This window comes from Eretmochelys imbricata, chromosome 4, assembly GCF_965152235.1.
Source record: "Eretmochelys imbricata isolate rEreImb1 chromosome 4, rEreImb1.hap1, whole genome shotgun sequence".
Lineage (NCBI taxonomy): Eukaryota > Metazoa > Chordata > Testudines > Cheloniidae > Eretmochelys > Eretmochelys imbricata.
The window spans coordinates 126,180,454-126,195,855 of NC_135575.1; the positions used below are offsets into that span (position 1 = coordinate 126,180,454).

Consider the following 15,402-nt stretch of genomic DNA (forward strand, 5'->3'; position numbering starts at 1 on the left):
CCAGCAAAAGGAGGTTGAATGAAAGTAAATGGGATGATGGTAATATGCATCCATCAATTGCACGTCCTCACCACTAACCAATCCCATGTCACGTACTCCTGCCCATCTAACTACAGTATCTGTCTAAGGAGGTTATGGTGCCCATTACTGGAGTATCTGAGCACCTCTCAACACTCCTGTAAGGTAGGGAAGTGCTATTTATTCCCATTTTTACAGATTAGGAACTGAGGACAGAGGCTAAGGGACTTACCCAAGGTCACACACAATCTGTAGAGGATCATGGACTTGAATCTACATCTCCTGAGTGCTAGTACCCTGGACCTTCATTCCTCTCTCTTCCTCTAGTCCCCCATGACAAACACTGTCAGTTATCAACCTCTCTCCCATCCTTGCTCACACAAACAATCCCCCTTTTCATCCACCCTTTCCTATTTCCAATACCTGCCACCACTGAACCTCCAGGCCACTGTATCTCATCCAAAGCCTCTCACACCAGTTCCCTGGCTCCTGGTGATCACTATAAGAAAGTTGCCCTGGTTTGGGCTTTGAAAATTTGGTCACCCTAGCTATAGGTTAACATTATAAAATATGTAAGAAAATGCAGTGAAATTCAAAATATCACATTAGAGAAAGGACATCTTTATATTTAAAAAAACTCCCATTAAAACTGTGAAATCCACCTAGGATAAACTGGCACTTACTGTACCTGTAAAACTTTAGCTGACTCATCCAAGAGATGCTCTACGCTCTCATTTTCAGGATTAAATTTGTTGAGCTGCTGGACCACTATTTCAATATGTTTTCCAGGGCTAGCCATCTTCACCATGCAAAGTCCTATAAATAAAGTAAATCATTAAATTTGTATGGCTCCTTCAATTGCAGCATAATGTATGTTGATAGGCTTGCAGAGACACGCATACTGCAGTAATGTAAATGGGAACATTCAGGTCAAGCGTTCAAAATCCCAGTTGCCCAACCAGAAAGGCTAACAGAAGGAATGAGCAGACAATATAAGCATCAATAAAATAAATAAGTGACAAATTATGAGGCCTCTTTTATTCTGACAATGTCTCTTTAATGATCATTAGAATAACATTTTCAACTAATTTCAGTAGCAGATTATTGGGTGAAGTATATCTAAAACTTGTATTGGAGAGAAACAGTAACTCTAGCATGCATACTTTATGGGCCAATTTCTGCACTAATTTAACTCACAGAACTTTCCTATTGAGATGTAACTGAAGACAGAACTTTAGTCTTAAATCCAGTCTTAGGGAAAATACTCACAAGATTGCACACTACCCCCTTACTCTGTTCCCTTTCCCATCTGATCCCTAGACTTAAAAGAAGTCTCTGTCCTGAGAACAGGTTTCAGAGTAACAGCCGTGTTAGTCTGTATTCGCAAAAAGAAAAGGAGTACTTGTGGCACCTTAGAGACTAACCAATTTATTTGAGCATGAGCTTTCGTGAGCTACAGCTCACTTCATCAGATGCATACCGTGGAAACTGCAGCAGACTTTATATATACACAGAGAATATGAAACAATACCTCCTCCCACCCCACTGTCCTGCTGGTAATAGCTTATCTAAAGTAATCTTCAGGTTAGGCCATTTCCAGCACAAATCCAGGTTTTCTGAGAATGTTTGTCTGTACATCACCATGCCTGTTTACATTGCCAGGTAAACATAATAATGTTCAGTGAGTAAAGTCATTATCTTGGTCCAGCCATGCGAACCAAAATTATCACCAATTTAATTTTTTCATAGTGAAAATAAAATGTTAAAAAAACCTCCCAAATCTTGTATTTAACATATATCATACACTTCTGTTAAAAAAGAATGCTTGATCAAGATTCTAAAAGGCTGTTAGAATACTTCCTAATACAAAGTTTCTGTACCTCACCTTCCAGCACTACTGCATTTCACTATAATTTTCATAACATGTTTAAATACTAATCTCAAACTGTTGAAAGGAAAACGAGTTTGTGTGTGATTATGTTTAATATGGGCATATAGCTAACAGATCTGATCAAAACACAACTGCTAACTAGTAAGACAGTTTCTGAGCAGTTTTATTATTACATAAATTTTATAAAGCAATTATATAAAGCTACATCATGTCTTTAAGGGACAGCCTAGAAGTGAGTGGTGCTGCAGAATCATACTGCCACAGAAAAAGCATTAGGAAGAATTCTGCTTCAGGGAAACACCTCCCAGAACCATCCAGTGTGCAAGAGGAGAATATTCATTTCTATATCCTTTTATGGGGTATAGTTTGCTCCACCCCGAATGACAAAATTCTTTCAGGCTCTAAAGATTTAGATAAGGGTGCCAGGTGGGATAGGTATCTATGTGGTTATTCAGACTGACCCAAGGCTTCCAATCCAACTACCATTGAAGTCAAAGGGAGTCTTTCTATCTGCTGTAATGGGAATTGGTTGGGGCCCTCCCCCTCTGAACATCCTGAGCTTCACATATCCCCAGTAAAAATTTAAAAAATTGAAAATAGTTAAATGAAAAACAAGGTATTTGAAGCTCCATAATTAACTGTCAGACCCCCTGATACAGGTACTATGTAAAAGAAAAAATTTCTTAACAGCAGCAGTTTGGTGAGTTTGACTATATTTAAACAGATTGAGGTTTTATTTTAAAAAATGATAATCAGATTGTTTATTCTTGATGCTGGCTTCAGTCAAATAAAACAGAACCAAATTCACAATAAGGTGGAATGGTATTAAAAATTAGGAGTAAAAACCACAAGCTGGTGCCTTGTTATCCTTCTGTTTGCAAAGTATAATAGGAGATTATATTTTCTAATCCTGAGCTATTAAAAAGTTTTCTGTATCAACAGACATTTTACCCTTCACTACCATATCCAGAATTTCAATTAATAGCCTTAAAAGGTTGCAAACCCATTTACTTCAGTGGAACTACTACACTTTCTTAAATCAGGACCAAATAAGGTTTTTGTGAAATTCAATAAGATTGAGTAGGTGCTGCTCAAAATGACCCAGATGCTTTTTTCATCTATGTGGCAGAGAAGGAAACAAAACCATGGAAATTGCAAAGAATATAGGGTAAAAAGCTCCACAGAAGGGAAATATGGGTACACCAGAGCATCCCCACTTACCATATAACTTTCTGCACCCCTAACATTTAATCATACCACTTTATGACCATAATCAACTGGAGTCGGGGTACAACTCCTCTTTGCAGCATGCTTTTGTCTTAGGGCAGCATAACTTTAGATGAAAAAGGCTTTTTTTTAAACATACAAGTGGTATGGATGTACAATAGCAGTTATTATAATGGAAGCTTTGTGTGCTGACTGGTTAAAGGACCAGACTCTACATTTGATATTTTCCTACATATCCTACCATGAATATATTTTAATGTATGTAGTTGCATGCTCTGTAACATGCTTAGTAAAAATACTATGCCCTTGTATAGCATTTTTTTATCTGATGATCTCACAGTGCATTCTCACAGCTATTAATCCTTACACAACAACCCTCAGGCAAGTCAATTTTATTATCCTCATTTTACAGATAGGTAAACAAAGGGACAGAGTGATTAGGAGTGGTTATCCAGGGTCACCACAATCAGGGATAAAGGTCAGCAGTCCTACTTCTCAATATTCTGCTCTAAAAAAAAAAAACACACTGTCAAAATATTGTAGTCTGTTCTTTTTTTTTTCTATTATATTTATAGACATCTAGTCAGCCACTAGAATTCTGGTTAAACTATACAGTGAACTTGATTTTTTTCCCTTCAGTGATGCACATGATCACACATCTTACCCATTTTTGTCTTATCTCTGTTTTGTCTGTCAAAAGTATACATTTATGGTCATGTATGTAACAGATGCTGTTTGTCTGTGTAAGCCATGTCTACGCGGTGTGGCTAGGCCAACACAATTGATGAACCTGCTACAGCCTTGGTGAAGAGAGTTGAATTAGCTTAGGTGGCAAAGATTAAACTATTAAGATCCAGAGGTCCCAGCTTTGATCCCTGTTGCCAATGACCCACCCAGGGGCATTGGCATTACAACTGGTGGCCTCTATAGTGAACTGAACTGGTAAGCCTCTGAACTGCATAACATGCTTGCCTGGCCAGGGAGAGTATGTAAGCTATTATGCCTACTTGGTGTGGCACTTTGTGCCCATCTGGTGGTGGCTAGGCCAACTAGACATCTGAGCTTGGTACAGCCACATCTAAGAGAATAGGCTCTTTTAGATCAGGCAGCAGAGGATCATTTATTAAGCTCCAGATGTCCCAAGTTTGATCCCTACTGCTGACTACCCACCCTGGGGTGTAAGCAATTATAACTTCTTTGCCCAGTGATGCCCATTATAGCAGTGGTTCTCAACCTGAGGTCTGCGGACCCGGGGGGGTCTGCAGATCCTGGGGGGTCTGCAGACTATGTATAAGAGATCCGTGAAAGGTTGTTGTTACCATAAAATAGTGGCTTTTAACCCTTGGGACTCTGCATACTATTTTTCCAAATGGGTCTACACCTCCATACAAAAAGTTTTAGGGGTCTGCAAATGAAAAAAGGTTGAGAACCACTGCACTATAGAATGCTTACATGCTAAACAACCCCAGACAATAATAATGTTTCATGTATCTTATAGTGTTGTAGCTATGTTGGTCCCAGGATCTGAGAGACAAGATAGGTGAGGTAATATCTTTTACTGTTGGTGGAAGGAAGAAGAGCTCTGTGTAGCTCTAAAGCTTGTGCTGCCCATCAACAGAAGTTGGTCCAATAAAAGATCTCATGTATTTTTAGTACTTTTCATCTTGAAGGATCCCAAAGTGCTTCAGAAACATGCCTGTGGATATCATCCTGTCTGTCAATGTTATGCTTGTGGAGTAATTTAAGTACAATTTACTTGTCCTATTTTAGTAATTGTATATTGACAAATTAGTTTAAGTAACTGCATGTATACAACATCCCTTCTCTACCCTCTGTTTATTTGTTTGTCTCTCAGCTCCCATGATAGGGACCATGTCTGGAAATTGCCCAGTACATGGTGAGTGTGACCAGGCAGAAATAAGGATGAAAAGCAGCGACCTCTAAAATGGTAGGGGAGGCCAACAGCAAGTCTAATAAGTTCCACAACAGTGTGGGAGAGGGAAAATTTTAGCAAAGGATACTGAGGCAATGCTCTGTTCTTCTAACCAAACAAATAAAGTAAATCAGCCTTCAATTTCTGCACAGGGAGGGTGGACACAACTTGCCTTTTAAGGTTTCATCAGTGCTTAATTTGCAATGAAAGAGGTGCCAGGGCTCTAGCAATGTTGTGTGTGGGTTTTTTTTGCTAACACTCAGAACTGATGCAGAAAACCCAGAGGTGCCGGGGCTCAGTCCTGGCAAGCCCTGGCACAAAATAAGCACTGGGTTTCATCCTGAAGACTCTCACACGGTGAACTAAATAGCAGCGAGCCTCAAACAGGGGAATGGCTGGGGCGAGCCCTAAACCGGGGTCCCTCTCGGGCGGGCGAAGAGCTGTGGCGGGACATTTGTATTTGAAGTTGAAGGCTTTGAATCCCTAGGCCAGTAGTAAGGGTCCTAGCGAGGCCCAGCCCCCCACTCACCGCTATGGGAGCTGCAGCAGAATCAGCACAGTCCATCTGGAGCGGAGACTACTTGGTTCTCCAGGTAGTGCCCGCAGTGTGCAGGCGCGGAGGCCTCTGGGATTTGTAGTCCACTCAGCCGTCCTCATTCGTGTATTCGAATAGTCCAGGGAGGAGTAAAAAACTACAAGACTAAAAGCAAGATGGCGGCAAATGTTTACATACTGTTGCCTAGTAACTGGTGGTCAGCGGGACCCCAGCTGGTGAATTTTTTTAGCCCCAGAAACTGCCTGAAACCCAATTAACCGGGTTGACTATAATAATTATTTACTTAATATTATTAAGTGGAAGCGTTAATTATTGCCCTGCGACAAGACTACAAGTCCCAGCATACAACTCGCCACCCTTATTTTCAGCGGCCCCTTGAGCTATGGCGGCGTGGCATGCTGGGAGTTGTAGCCCTCCCCTTCTGAGCTTGCTTAGGGAGAGGGATCCATGTCAAGCAAATGAGCAGCCGAGTGGGCGGGGTCAGCGGGGAGGGGGCCCCTCGCGGCCGCCTTCCAATTGGTCCAAGAGCAGAGAGCGCTGGCCAGAGGCAGCGCACAGGGCTTGAGGGGGTCCGCCCGTGCGCAGGCGCACGGTGAGCGCTGCTGCTGGGAGCTGGTGGCGGCGGCGGTGGAATGTTTTGGGGGCTGTCAATGAAGAGAGGCGCCGCCGCCGCCGTTGCTGGCCGGTGCCTGGGCAGGTCAGCCTGAGGGACACTTCTCCACAGCAGGGCAGAGCCTCCCTCGCGGCTCCTAGCCTGACCGGGGCTTGCCAGCCCCTCAGAGCAGCCTGAGGAGCGGACGGGGTTTCGGCAGGTCCCCCCCAGCCGCCTGCGGTGCCGGGGGAGAGGGATCCGCAAAAGCCCCCCCCCCCCACCAGCAGCCGGGGGCGGGAAGCGGCCTGAGAGGCTGAGGCGGCCGCGGGGGCGATGATGAACAGGTTCAGAAAGTGGCTCTACAAGCCCAAGGTAAGTTGCGAGCCTGCTGCATCTCCGGCGCGCCGGCTCTGGTTTGGGGGTGTCCATTGTGGGTCAGCCCTTCCTGCGCGCCGGAGGGCGAGGGAGCCCCCGGTGCCTGTGTGCGCGGCGACGGGCGCGGGAAGCGCCGGCCGGCCGAGGTGCCCTGTAGGATCCCGCGTGTGAGCGGAGTCCTTGGGGGGAGCCTGCCGGGCGTACCTGCCGCGCTGTGCCCAGCCCGTGCACCTACGAGCTGCTGTGGGCAGAGGAGGGAGCATGTTATTGTCTAGGTCTTGCCGGGCAGCGTCAGGGAAGGGGTCCGAGGAGGGGGTCTGGCAGTGCCTCACTTTGTGGGGCTCACCTGGACGGTGTGTGGCGCTCAAAAGGGATTTCGGCAGCCCGCCTCCCTCCCAACCTTGCTTGTCTCTCACGGGCATCCCGTGATTCGCTGTATCTTTAACTTGCAGCCGATTAGATCCTTGGCAGTTGAAGAACATGCGGTTTTTTTTTTTTTAATTATCAGGTAGACCCAGTTTTAAAAGGGAGGCAGTAGAGATCTATAGAGAAATAGGATTTTGTTTTATTTGTGCTGCTGATAATGATCCACTGTGTTTTCAGAGACCGCAAAAGAGTGCTAGGATTTGCAAGGCACCCGCATTCGAGTGAGCGGTTTCTCTGCGCGTCGGGAGAGCCCTTCAGGCAGCTTATCTGTTCAGGGAGGCGAGATGACAAAGCAGAGCATGTGCTTTATTGTTATTTGGACCTGACAACAAAAGAAGAGGAGGGGGAGGCTTTCGGATGCTGTTCTTGGGGGATAGTTGTCTCATTGGAGGTTCCTTACTGTGTTTGTCTTTCTGTGCTGATGTAGAGCTGCTGCTGGTTTAGCTGTGTGAGACTACTACTCTGCCAGTGTAATCTTCACTTTTCACAGTTACTAGGCAGTCCTTTATTCCCTTTGGACTTTTAGTTTCAATTAAACCCATGTAACAGCTGTTTACTGTGTTGCATACAATTCACTCCCAATTTGGAGAGCGAGTAAAACCTTCACATTTGTCAAATGTTGCTAATTCTATATTTTAATGGAATACTACTAAATATATAGGTTTCAGGGTAACAGCCGTGTTAGTCTGTATTCGCAAAAAGAAAAGGAGTACTTGTGGCACCTTAGAGACTAACCAATTTATTTGAGCATGAGCTTTCGTGAGCTACAGCTCACTTCATCGGATGCATCTGTAGCTCACGAAAGCTTATGCTCAAATAAATTGGTTAGTCTCTAAGGTGCCACAAGTCCTCCTTTTCTTTTTACTAAATATATATAAAGTGAGAACTTCTAAGTAAAGATTTTGTTACATTGTGGTTTGTGGATGGATGTCTTCTTGTTTTGCCTCCCAAAATTAATTAAAACGTCATAAAGCAATATTTGTAAAACAGTTTACACCAGAATTATCAGAAGCTTCTGGGATAGGTAAAGTAATGGTAGGAGAGCAGTATTCTCTTTTGTATGACACTCTTGTCATAAACGAAAGGATGTTAATATTTTTGAACAGCTTACTGGTGTCTAGGTGATGAATGGAATGCCCTGATACTGTAGTTGTGTTTATGTTCTCAAGTACCTAATTTAACTCTTGTAAATGTCACTTTTTCTTTAAGTTTTAATTTTAATATGGTGTAAAGTCTCATATTAAATCTTTCAGACATGGTTGCTACTTTCATCCAAATAGTAAGAACCAGTCCTTTTGTCATTTTATTGTATATTGGGATGATGCTATAAATAATAGTTTATTTGTTTGCTGGTTTTGTAGAATTTCATATATAATTTAATCCTGATTAACACTTTTTGAAAAAGGGATTTTTTTTTAACCTAGTGAAATTGGAGACAGGTGGAATCTTCTTTCAGTTGTTTACTTTATAAACTTGATAGCACTTTGTATTTAGTCACCTTCATAGTTTCTCCCCTTCATAGACAGCTTGTTTTTTTGTGCACACCTTTTATTTAGCAGCGGGGGAGAGAGAAGCCATTTTAAAAAAACAGGAAAACATCTTTGCAAAGCCACAAATTTAGTAGGAACTCACTGGTAAATGCAGTAACTGATGCTACTTTAACTTCCTTTTTGAAACTGATTAGATTTTAAAGTGATAGTGTTCCTTCTAATAGAGAATTCTAGATATGGTGAAACTGATTTACTGTTATCAGTAGTATATGTTTGCATACTATTGTTTCACTTCATTTGAGAGCAAAGGAAATTCTCAAACCTGTGGTGGAAGAGTATTGGGCCTCATAAAATCGGTATTGACATTTCAAATAGAACCATTCCCATTATGTTTTTAAAAGAGCAATACCTCCCTTTAATAAAAAAAAAAAAGAGAGAAAAACAAAGTTACTTTCATCAGAAGGGGTATCACTTTTGTTCATACATGGTTTGCTTGCAAGGATGAAAGTAAGTTTTTGTTTCAAACAATTTTGTTCTTTTCACACTAGTGTAATTATATTCAGAATCAGTATTGTTCACTGTAACTGGTAATTGTGAATTCCTCCAGAAACAGCCACTCCTGCAGTAAGTATCTGTTAAAACATTTGTTACTGTAGAATATTTCTTAGAGTAACACAATAGAACTAAATACACAAAGACTTAAATAACAAGTTTGAGTTAGAAATTAAGATGGGAATTTAGGATTAGGGGTGCCTGGCACTTTGTCCATCACTTCCCAGGTTATGCTAGCTGCTTTCCCCTTCTATCAATTGGTCTGGAGTGTCCCCTTAGTAGGTTGGTCTGTCCCACAGTTCATTTTTATATAATTTAGCATGGTGATCTTTGGGGGGTGGGATAGACAGTGCTGGATTTGCACTCTATACATTTCCATCTGTGTGTCAGAGATATGAGGCATTCTTACACTTCTCAACTCCAGCCTGCTGCCACCAGCTCCCTCTTCAGTCCTAAAGCTCCTAAAATCTTAAACTTGGATCTTTGCAATAGCAGTAAATTTTGCTGACACTACTCTTTTTGGCAATTCTGTTGTTAGCCTTTTAGAGTTAATTAACTTAAGTGTTCAATTCCCCCCCCCCCATTGTTTTTTTTTTTAGTGGGGTAGTGGTAGAATGCATGGTACTGAGTTTAGACAATCTCTCATCTTTCAAACCTGGGTTCCTAATACTATTCATACATGTTCATTAATGAATATGGCTTAGAATAAATACCAGTAGACATTTGTCCATCTCATAAAACTAATACACAACTTACTTTAAATCAGCACCAATTTTGTAAGAGAAGCCAGGGAATAGGGTAGCACAAGTATTGCACGTCACAAATGAGGTGAATAGATAAAACTATATGGACAAATTAAGTGTAGAACCAGCCTTTACTATACTTACCCCTGTGACGAAGTGGGACTGTTCTTAATGTTTCCTCTGAATAGTGTGGGGTGCCTCAGTTTTCCCTGTGCCGTTCTTAAGAATCTAGGTGGTAGGATAAGGGTGCATGATCCTTGCAGAGCCCTAGAGGGCAGGTGTTTGCAGGGGTCTGGACACAGACAATGGCCGACACCCTGTTTCCTGGCAACTGGTGGCCTGGGCCCTTCTTCCCTGCAAGGTGAGAGCTAAAGAGTTGGAGAACAAAGGAATCAGGTGACCTCCTGGCCCGGGAAAGGGACAAAGCCCAGAGGAGGAGGGGCTGGAGAGAGTTTCAGTTTGGGGCTGGCTGGGGATGTGAAGTGCAGACGTGGTTGTCCAGCTCACTGCCCCCCAAAATGGACCCAGCTGAGGGGTCCTATTCTCTGTACCTACAAGCTCTGTTCTAGACCGTGTTCCTGTCATCTAATAAACCTTCTGTTTTATTGGCTGGCTGAGAGTCACGTCTGACTGCGAAGTTGTGGGGCAGGACCTTCTGGCTTCCCCAGGACCCTGTCTGGGCGCACTCGCTGTGGGAAGCACATGGAGGGGCAGAGGATGCTCAATGCTCCGAGGTCAGACCCAGGAAGGTGGAAGCCAGGTGAACTGTGTGTCCTGCAGACAGGCTGCTCCCTGAGAGGAGACTTCCCCAGAGTCCTCCCTGGCTTCGTAGGGAGCAGTTCCAGAGCATTGCCCAGGGACTCTGTGACAACCTCTGACTAGTGCTATCATACAGACGTAAACTTTACTCAATTGACTATAAGAACATTTTTTATAAAAGAGATGCAGAAAAAAGTAAGTACATACAAACTAAATTAAAAATAAATTTCAGTTAGATGGTGAAAATATCTTTGGAAACATCCAACTATTGTGTGCTGTAGATTTAAGGAGTATTTAAGTAGTTTAAACAATTATATTTGAACTGCGTACAGTATTTGCCAACTTTCAGATCACTTTGATTTCAACCTCGTGAGAATTTGAGCATATTATATTAAGAGACCCAGGCAACTAAATGTGGTGGTGGTAGATTTTCACCTATTACACTCACCTGAGATAGACTCATCGCTCCCTCACAAAGGGGGACCAAACTTGGAGAATCTGGGTGGCATAAAAGTAGGAAGGGCTGCTTCCTTATTGTTCACCTCCCTCATCTGGACCCTGTAGAAATAGGTCTGTGAGGGGACAAAGCAATGGGTTAGCTGCTCTCATCTATGTGGAGATTCCCTAACTGAGCTGATGCTAAATGGATTAGAAAGATGCAGCATCTTTGGGGAACTGTCTCTTGGCGGTTTCAAAGAGCAAGTGTTCCCTGGCAGAGTAATGGTGTTGAAGTGTTTAACGTTTCCTTGACACTGTACAAGATAGGGTCTCAGTCAACTATGTAGAACAATCTAAATAGAAAATATAAATTGGATGTAAAGAGGAGGAAGAAAAGCTAGCATCTTTTTTTAGGTCAAGTTTTTTTTTTTTCTGGTTGGTAGTTAAGTTTCTAGGTTTGAGACAGCATTTTTAGTGATGGGTTAGTACTTGTGGGTATTAGGGAAGAACTCAATTTTCAGCAGGGAACTGATCGAGAAGGTAGGCATCTGACATGTCTCAAAATCCCTATCAGCATAGAGGGCACTGAAAGAGAGGGAAGAAAAGTAGGAGAAAAACATGAAAGGAGGGGTAGTACTGCTGACTTCAGGAATTTAAAATTATGAAATGGGCTCCAAAAATTGTGAGATTTAAAAAAAAAACTGTCTGCATTTTTATTCTGGTTTTGGAGCTTTTACGGTTCATGTTTTAAAGCTTTTTTTTAACAACCATGAATGCTAGAAACTTAAACAAAAAAGAAAGCTGAGGTTCTTGCATAATTGACTTTCTTAAAGATCTAGTATCCGTAATCAAGCAGTCAGTATTGTAAGAATTGCAAACTTGGGAAGCATTAGGCAGAATTCATTGCGGTAGTGGAGAGGGGAGGGGCAGTAGGAAGAAAAGGACACAGATATAGGTGAGACAGAAAATGGTTGCTGTTGTTTGTATTACAGTAGTCCCCAGTGGCTGCAACCAAGATTTGGGCCCCCACTGTATAGACACATAGTAAGAGAGAGTCCCATCCCCCAAGACATTACAAGAGGCAAGATAGACAAAGAGTGGGAGGAGAAACAGAGGCATAGAAAAATGAAGTGAGTTGCCTAAGGTCACAAGCAAGTCAGTGGCAGAATCCAGAATAAGACCTGGACCCTCAAGCAGTGTCCTATTCACTAGACCACACTGTCTCCAATCATGCTGGTTATGGAAGGGGAAGCTAAGAGAGCTGTATTTGCTGCAAGTGGGAGGAGAAGGAGTCAAAAAGCATAGTGAAATGGTTTGAGTAGCTAGTGAGGAAGATGATTTTTAGCTGCTGTAGTAAATGGACTGGAGGGGAGTGAGATGGGATACAGTAACCATTGTTTTGAATACCATAAATTGTTTCCTAGTTGCTAGTTTCCTGTAAGTCTTATTTTCCCTTTCTGGGACTCCAGATTTGATATGTCAAGGCAGATTTTGTTTTGAGTGTTTTCCCTTCTTTTGGAAGCAAATGCAGACAGGGATTTCAAGCAATTGTATTCTTGAATTGCTGCATGTTGATAGGACAATAGTTATCCTGTTTGCTCTCTTATGTGTTGCAGGCTTCCAGCCTTTGCTGCTGCCTTTTTAAAAAAGTGATGGCTTCTTCTTTTAGATAAGAGGGTTTCTCACCTGTGACTGAAATGTGTGTATACACATAATGGAAAAAATATCTTATCAGTTCAGTTCACTTCTTATCTTGTACTGACAGAACATTCCACATGTGTTAGGTCAGAGGCTATTTCACAAGTGGTATCAAGAGGTTAGTGGAAAGTTGGGCCTTTAAAGAGTTTTTTGTAGTTTCAAAACTAGCTTTAAATCAGTGATGATATCAAAAGCATTCAGAAAAAATTAAGTTAAAGGTGAACTGGAAATGAATCACTTATTCTTTTGTATGGCTGTTGTTTTAGACTTGTGAAAGTGAAATACAGGTTTGCTGATGCTAAACCTGCAAATAGGAGCAGATAAGATAATTATAAATATATTAATAATCTTGTATTGTTAGATTTAAAATAGGGCATTAAGTTAATTTATTCAGTAGATAAATATTTAGAAATTGGTGTAAGCAAAAAGGACCATATGAGAAATGTGTGTTAGAGATGTACTCAAAGTAACACCCATAAACAAAAAAATGCAGGAGTATAGACTCAGATGGTTTGGTCATGTAAAGGGCAGTCCTGACAACTCTGTGGGTAAGAGTCCAACAGAACAAGATTAAAGGCAAAAAGACGGAGGCTGAAGTGTTGGGATGTCATAAAGGAAGATATGTTAGCATGTAGTGTGTTTGAGGACATTGGATTGACCAGATCATTTTGGAGGGAGAAATCTTATAGAGCAAACTCCATTTGATGGGCTCAATGCCAGGAGGAATAAAAACGGAATTTCTAAACATTTCTTCTTCCTGTGAAAACAGAATTTTCTAGCTTGTCACAGGTGGAATTTTTCACGCAAAACCTGTCTGTACCAAAAATAAAAATAAAAATGCAGATTTGGGTTCAACTGAAACAATTAGTAAATTTGGGTAAATTTTTGGCAAATTTTGATTAAAAAAAAAAAGGTTCTGGAATACAAAATATGTTTCAGTATTTTCCAAAACACAATATTTTGACTTTTCTTCTTCTTCTTCTTCAGGAAAATGTTTTATTTTGGCATTTCCCTCAATCTTATTTAAACAAACATTAAAGAGACACTGAAAGTGAAACAAAACATTTAGTTTGAGTCAAACCAAACAGTTTGACTCCATAATGATTTTTCTTGTGCTCTTTCAGTTCAGCTTGTGAACAGAAAAATCAGTTGCATAGCTCTAACGACAAATTATGGCAAGTTCAGAGTTGAAAGCTTGGAATATTCAGCTAGGGTGCAATCTGATTGAAAAAGAGGTAAAAAGTATAATACAAATTTACGTGGACCCTTAAGTAATCTTTCTCTCTTTTTTTTTTTAATGGTGTCACCTGAAAAGTTTTTTTTCCTAGGCCATAGGATGAGTAAATAAAATCTTTGTAATTAATTTTGGTCATGAAAAATCATGAAAAGAAAGTTTGTGATCATGAAGAAATTTGTTTTATATAACTGTGAAGTTGGCCGAATAAAATAAATAAATGAAACTTTTCAAAGAATATCTTTGACTGAGAATAGTACAACCAATTTACATAATTACTTGTGAAGCAGAAAGCATCCTATTGTAACCTTTCTGCCCATCAGAGTTGGCAGCAACAAGGGCCGGGTTCAGTATCTAGGGGTTCCATTCCAATAACACAATGCAAAACCGGCTTGAGCCCCCACCCAGTGACCTGGGACAAATATATACCACCCCCGCTGGGTGCTTCTAAGAGGCAATACTTCCCGATTTGCAAGCACAGAGTCTGAGTGTCGCAAAAGCCTTTTAATAACAGAGAGAAACAATGTGGCATTATATTGGGGAAACACCAACAGGATTCATAACACAACCTGTGATCAAAAAACCCACCCTAAGCAAATTGGGGCGTGTCCTTTCCCTTTCCTTTCCCAAAAGTCACCCAAAGTCCCAAAAGTCTCTGTCCCTGGTCATAGAATCATAGAATATCAGGGTTGGAAGGGACCTCAGGAGGTCATCTAGTCCAACCCCCTGCTCAAAAGCAGGACCAATCCCCAATTAAATCATCCCAGCCAGGGCTTTGTCAAGCCTGACCTTAAAAACTTCTAAGGAAGGAGATTCTACCGCCTCCCTAGGTAACGCATTCCAGTGTTTCACCACCCTCATAGTGAAAAAATTTTTCCTAATATCCAATCTAAACCTCCCCCACTGCAACTTGAGACCATTACTCCTTGTCCTGTCCTCTTCTACCACTGAGAATAGTCTAGAACCATCCTCTCTGGAACCACCTCTCAGGTAGTTGAAAGCAGCTATCAAATCCCCCCTCATTCTTCTCTTCTGCAGACTAAACAATCCCAGTTCCCTCAGCCTCTCCTCATAAGTCATGTGTTCCAGACCCCTAATCATTTTTGTTGCCCTTCGCTGGACTCTCTCCAATTTATCCACATCCTTCTTGTAGTGTGGGGCCCAAAACTGGACACAGTATTCCAGATGAGGCCTCACCAATGTCGAATAGAGGGGGACGATCACGTCCCTCGATCTGCTCGCTATGCCCCTACTTATACATCCCAAAATGCCATTGGCCTTCTTGGCAACAAGGGCACACTGCTGACTCATATCCAGCTTCTCGTCCACTGTCACCCCTAGGTCCTTTTCCGCAGAACTGCTGCCGAGCCATTCGATCCCTAGTCTGTAGCTGTGCATTGGGTTCTTCCGTCCTAAGTGCAGGACCCTGCACTTATCCTTATTGAACCTCATCAGATTTCTTTTGGCCCA

At 41.9% G+C, this 15,402-nt stretch overlaps 1 protein-coding gene across 2 annotated transcripts in view; it reads left to right on the forward strand.

The window, feature by feature from the left end:
- Positions 1-6,221: 6,221 nt before the first annotated feature.
- The window catches only part of ZFYVE28 (zinc finger FYVE-type containing 28), a 310,224-nt gene continuing 301,043 nt past the window's right edge, over positions 6,222-15,402 (forward strand). For both annotated transcript variants that reach the window (XR_013346016.1, XM_077815925.1), the window contains exon 1: positions 6,222-6,589. Coding sequence is in view for 1 of the 2 variants with exons in the window: in XM_077815925.1 (XP_077672051.1) it covers positions 6,551-6,589 (39 nt within the window). In the remaining variant the exon portion in view is untranslated. The remainder of the gene's footprint in view (positions 6,590-15,402) is intronic.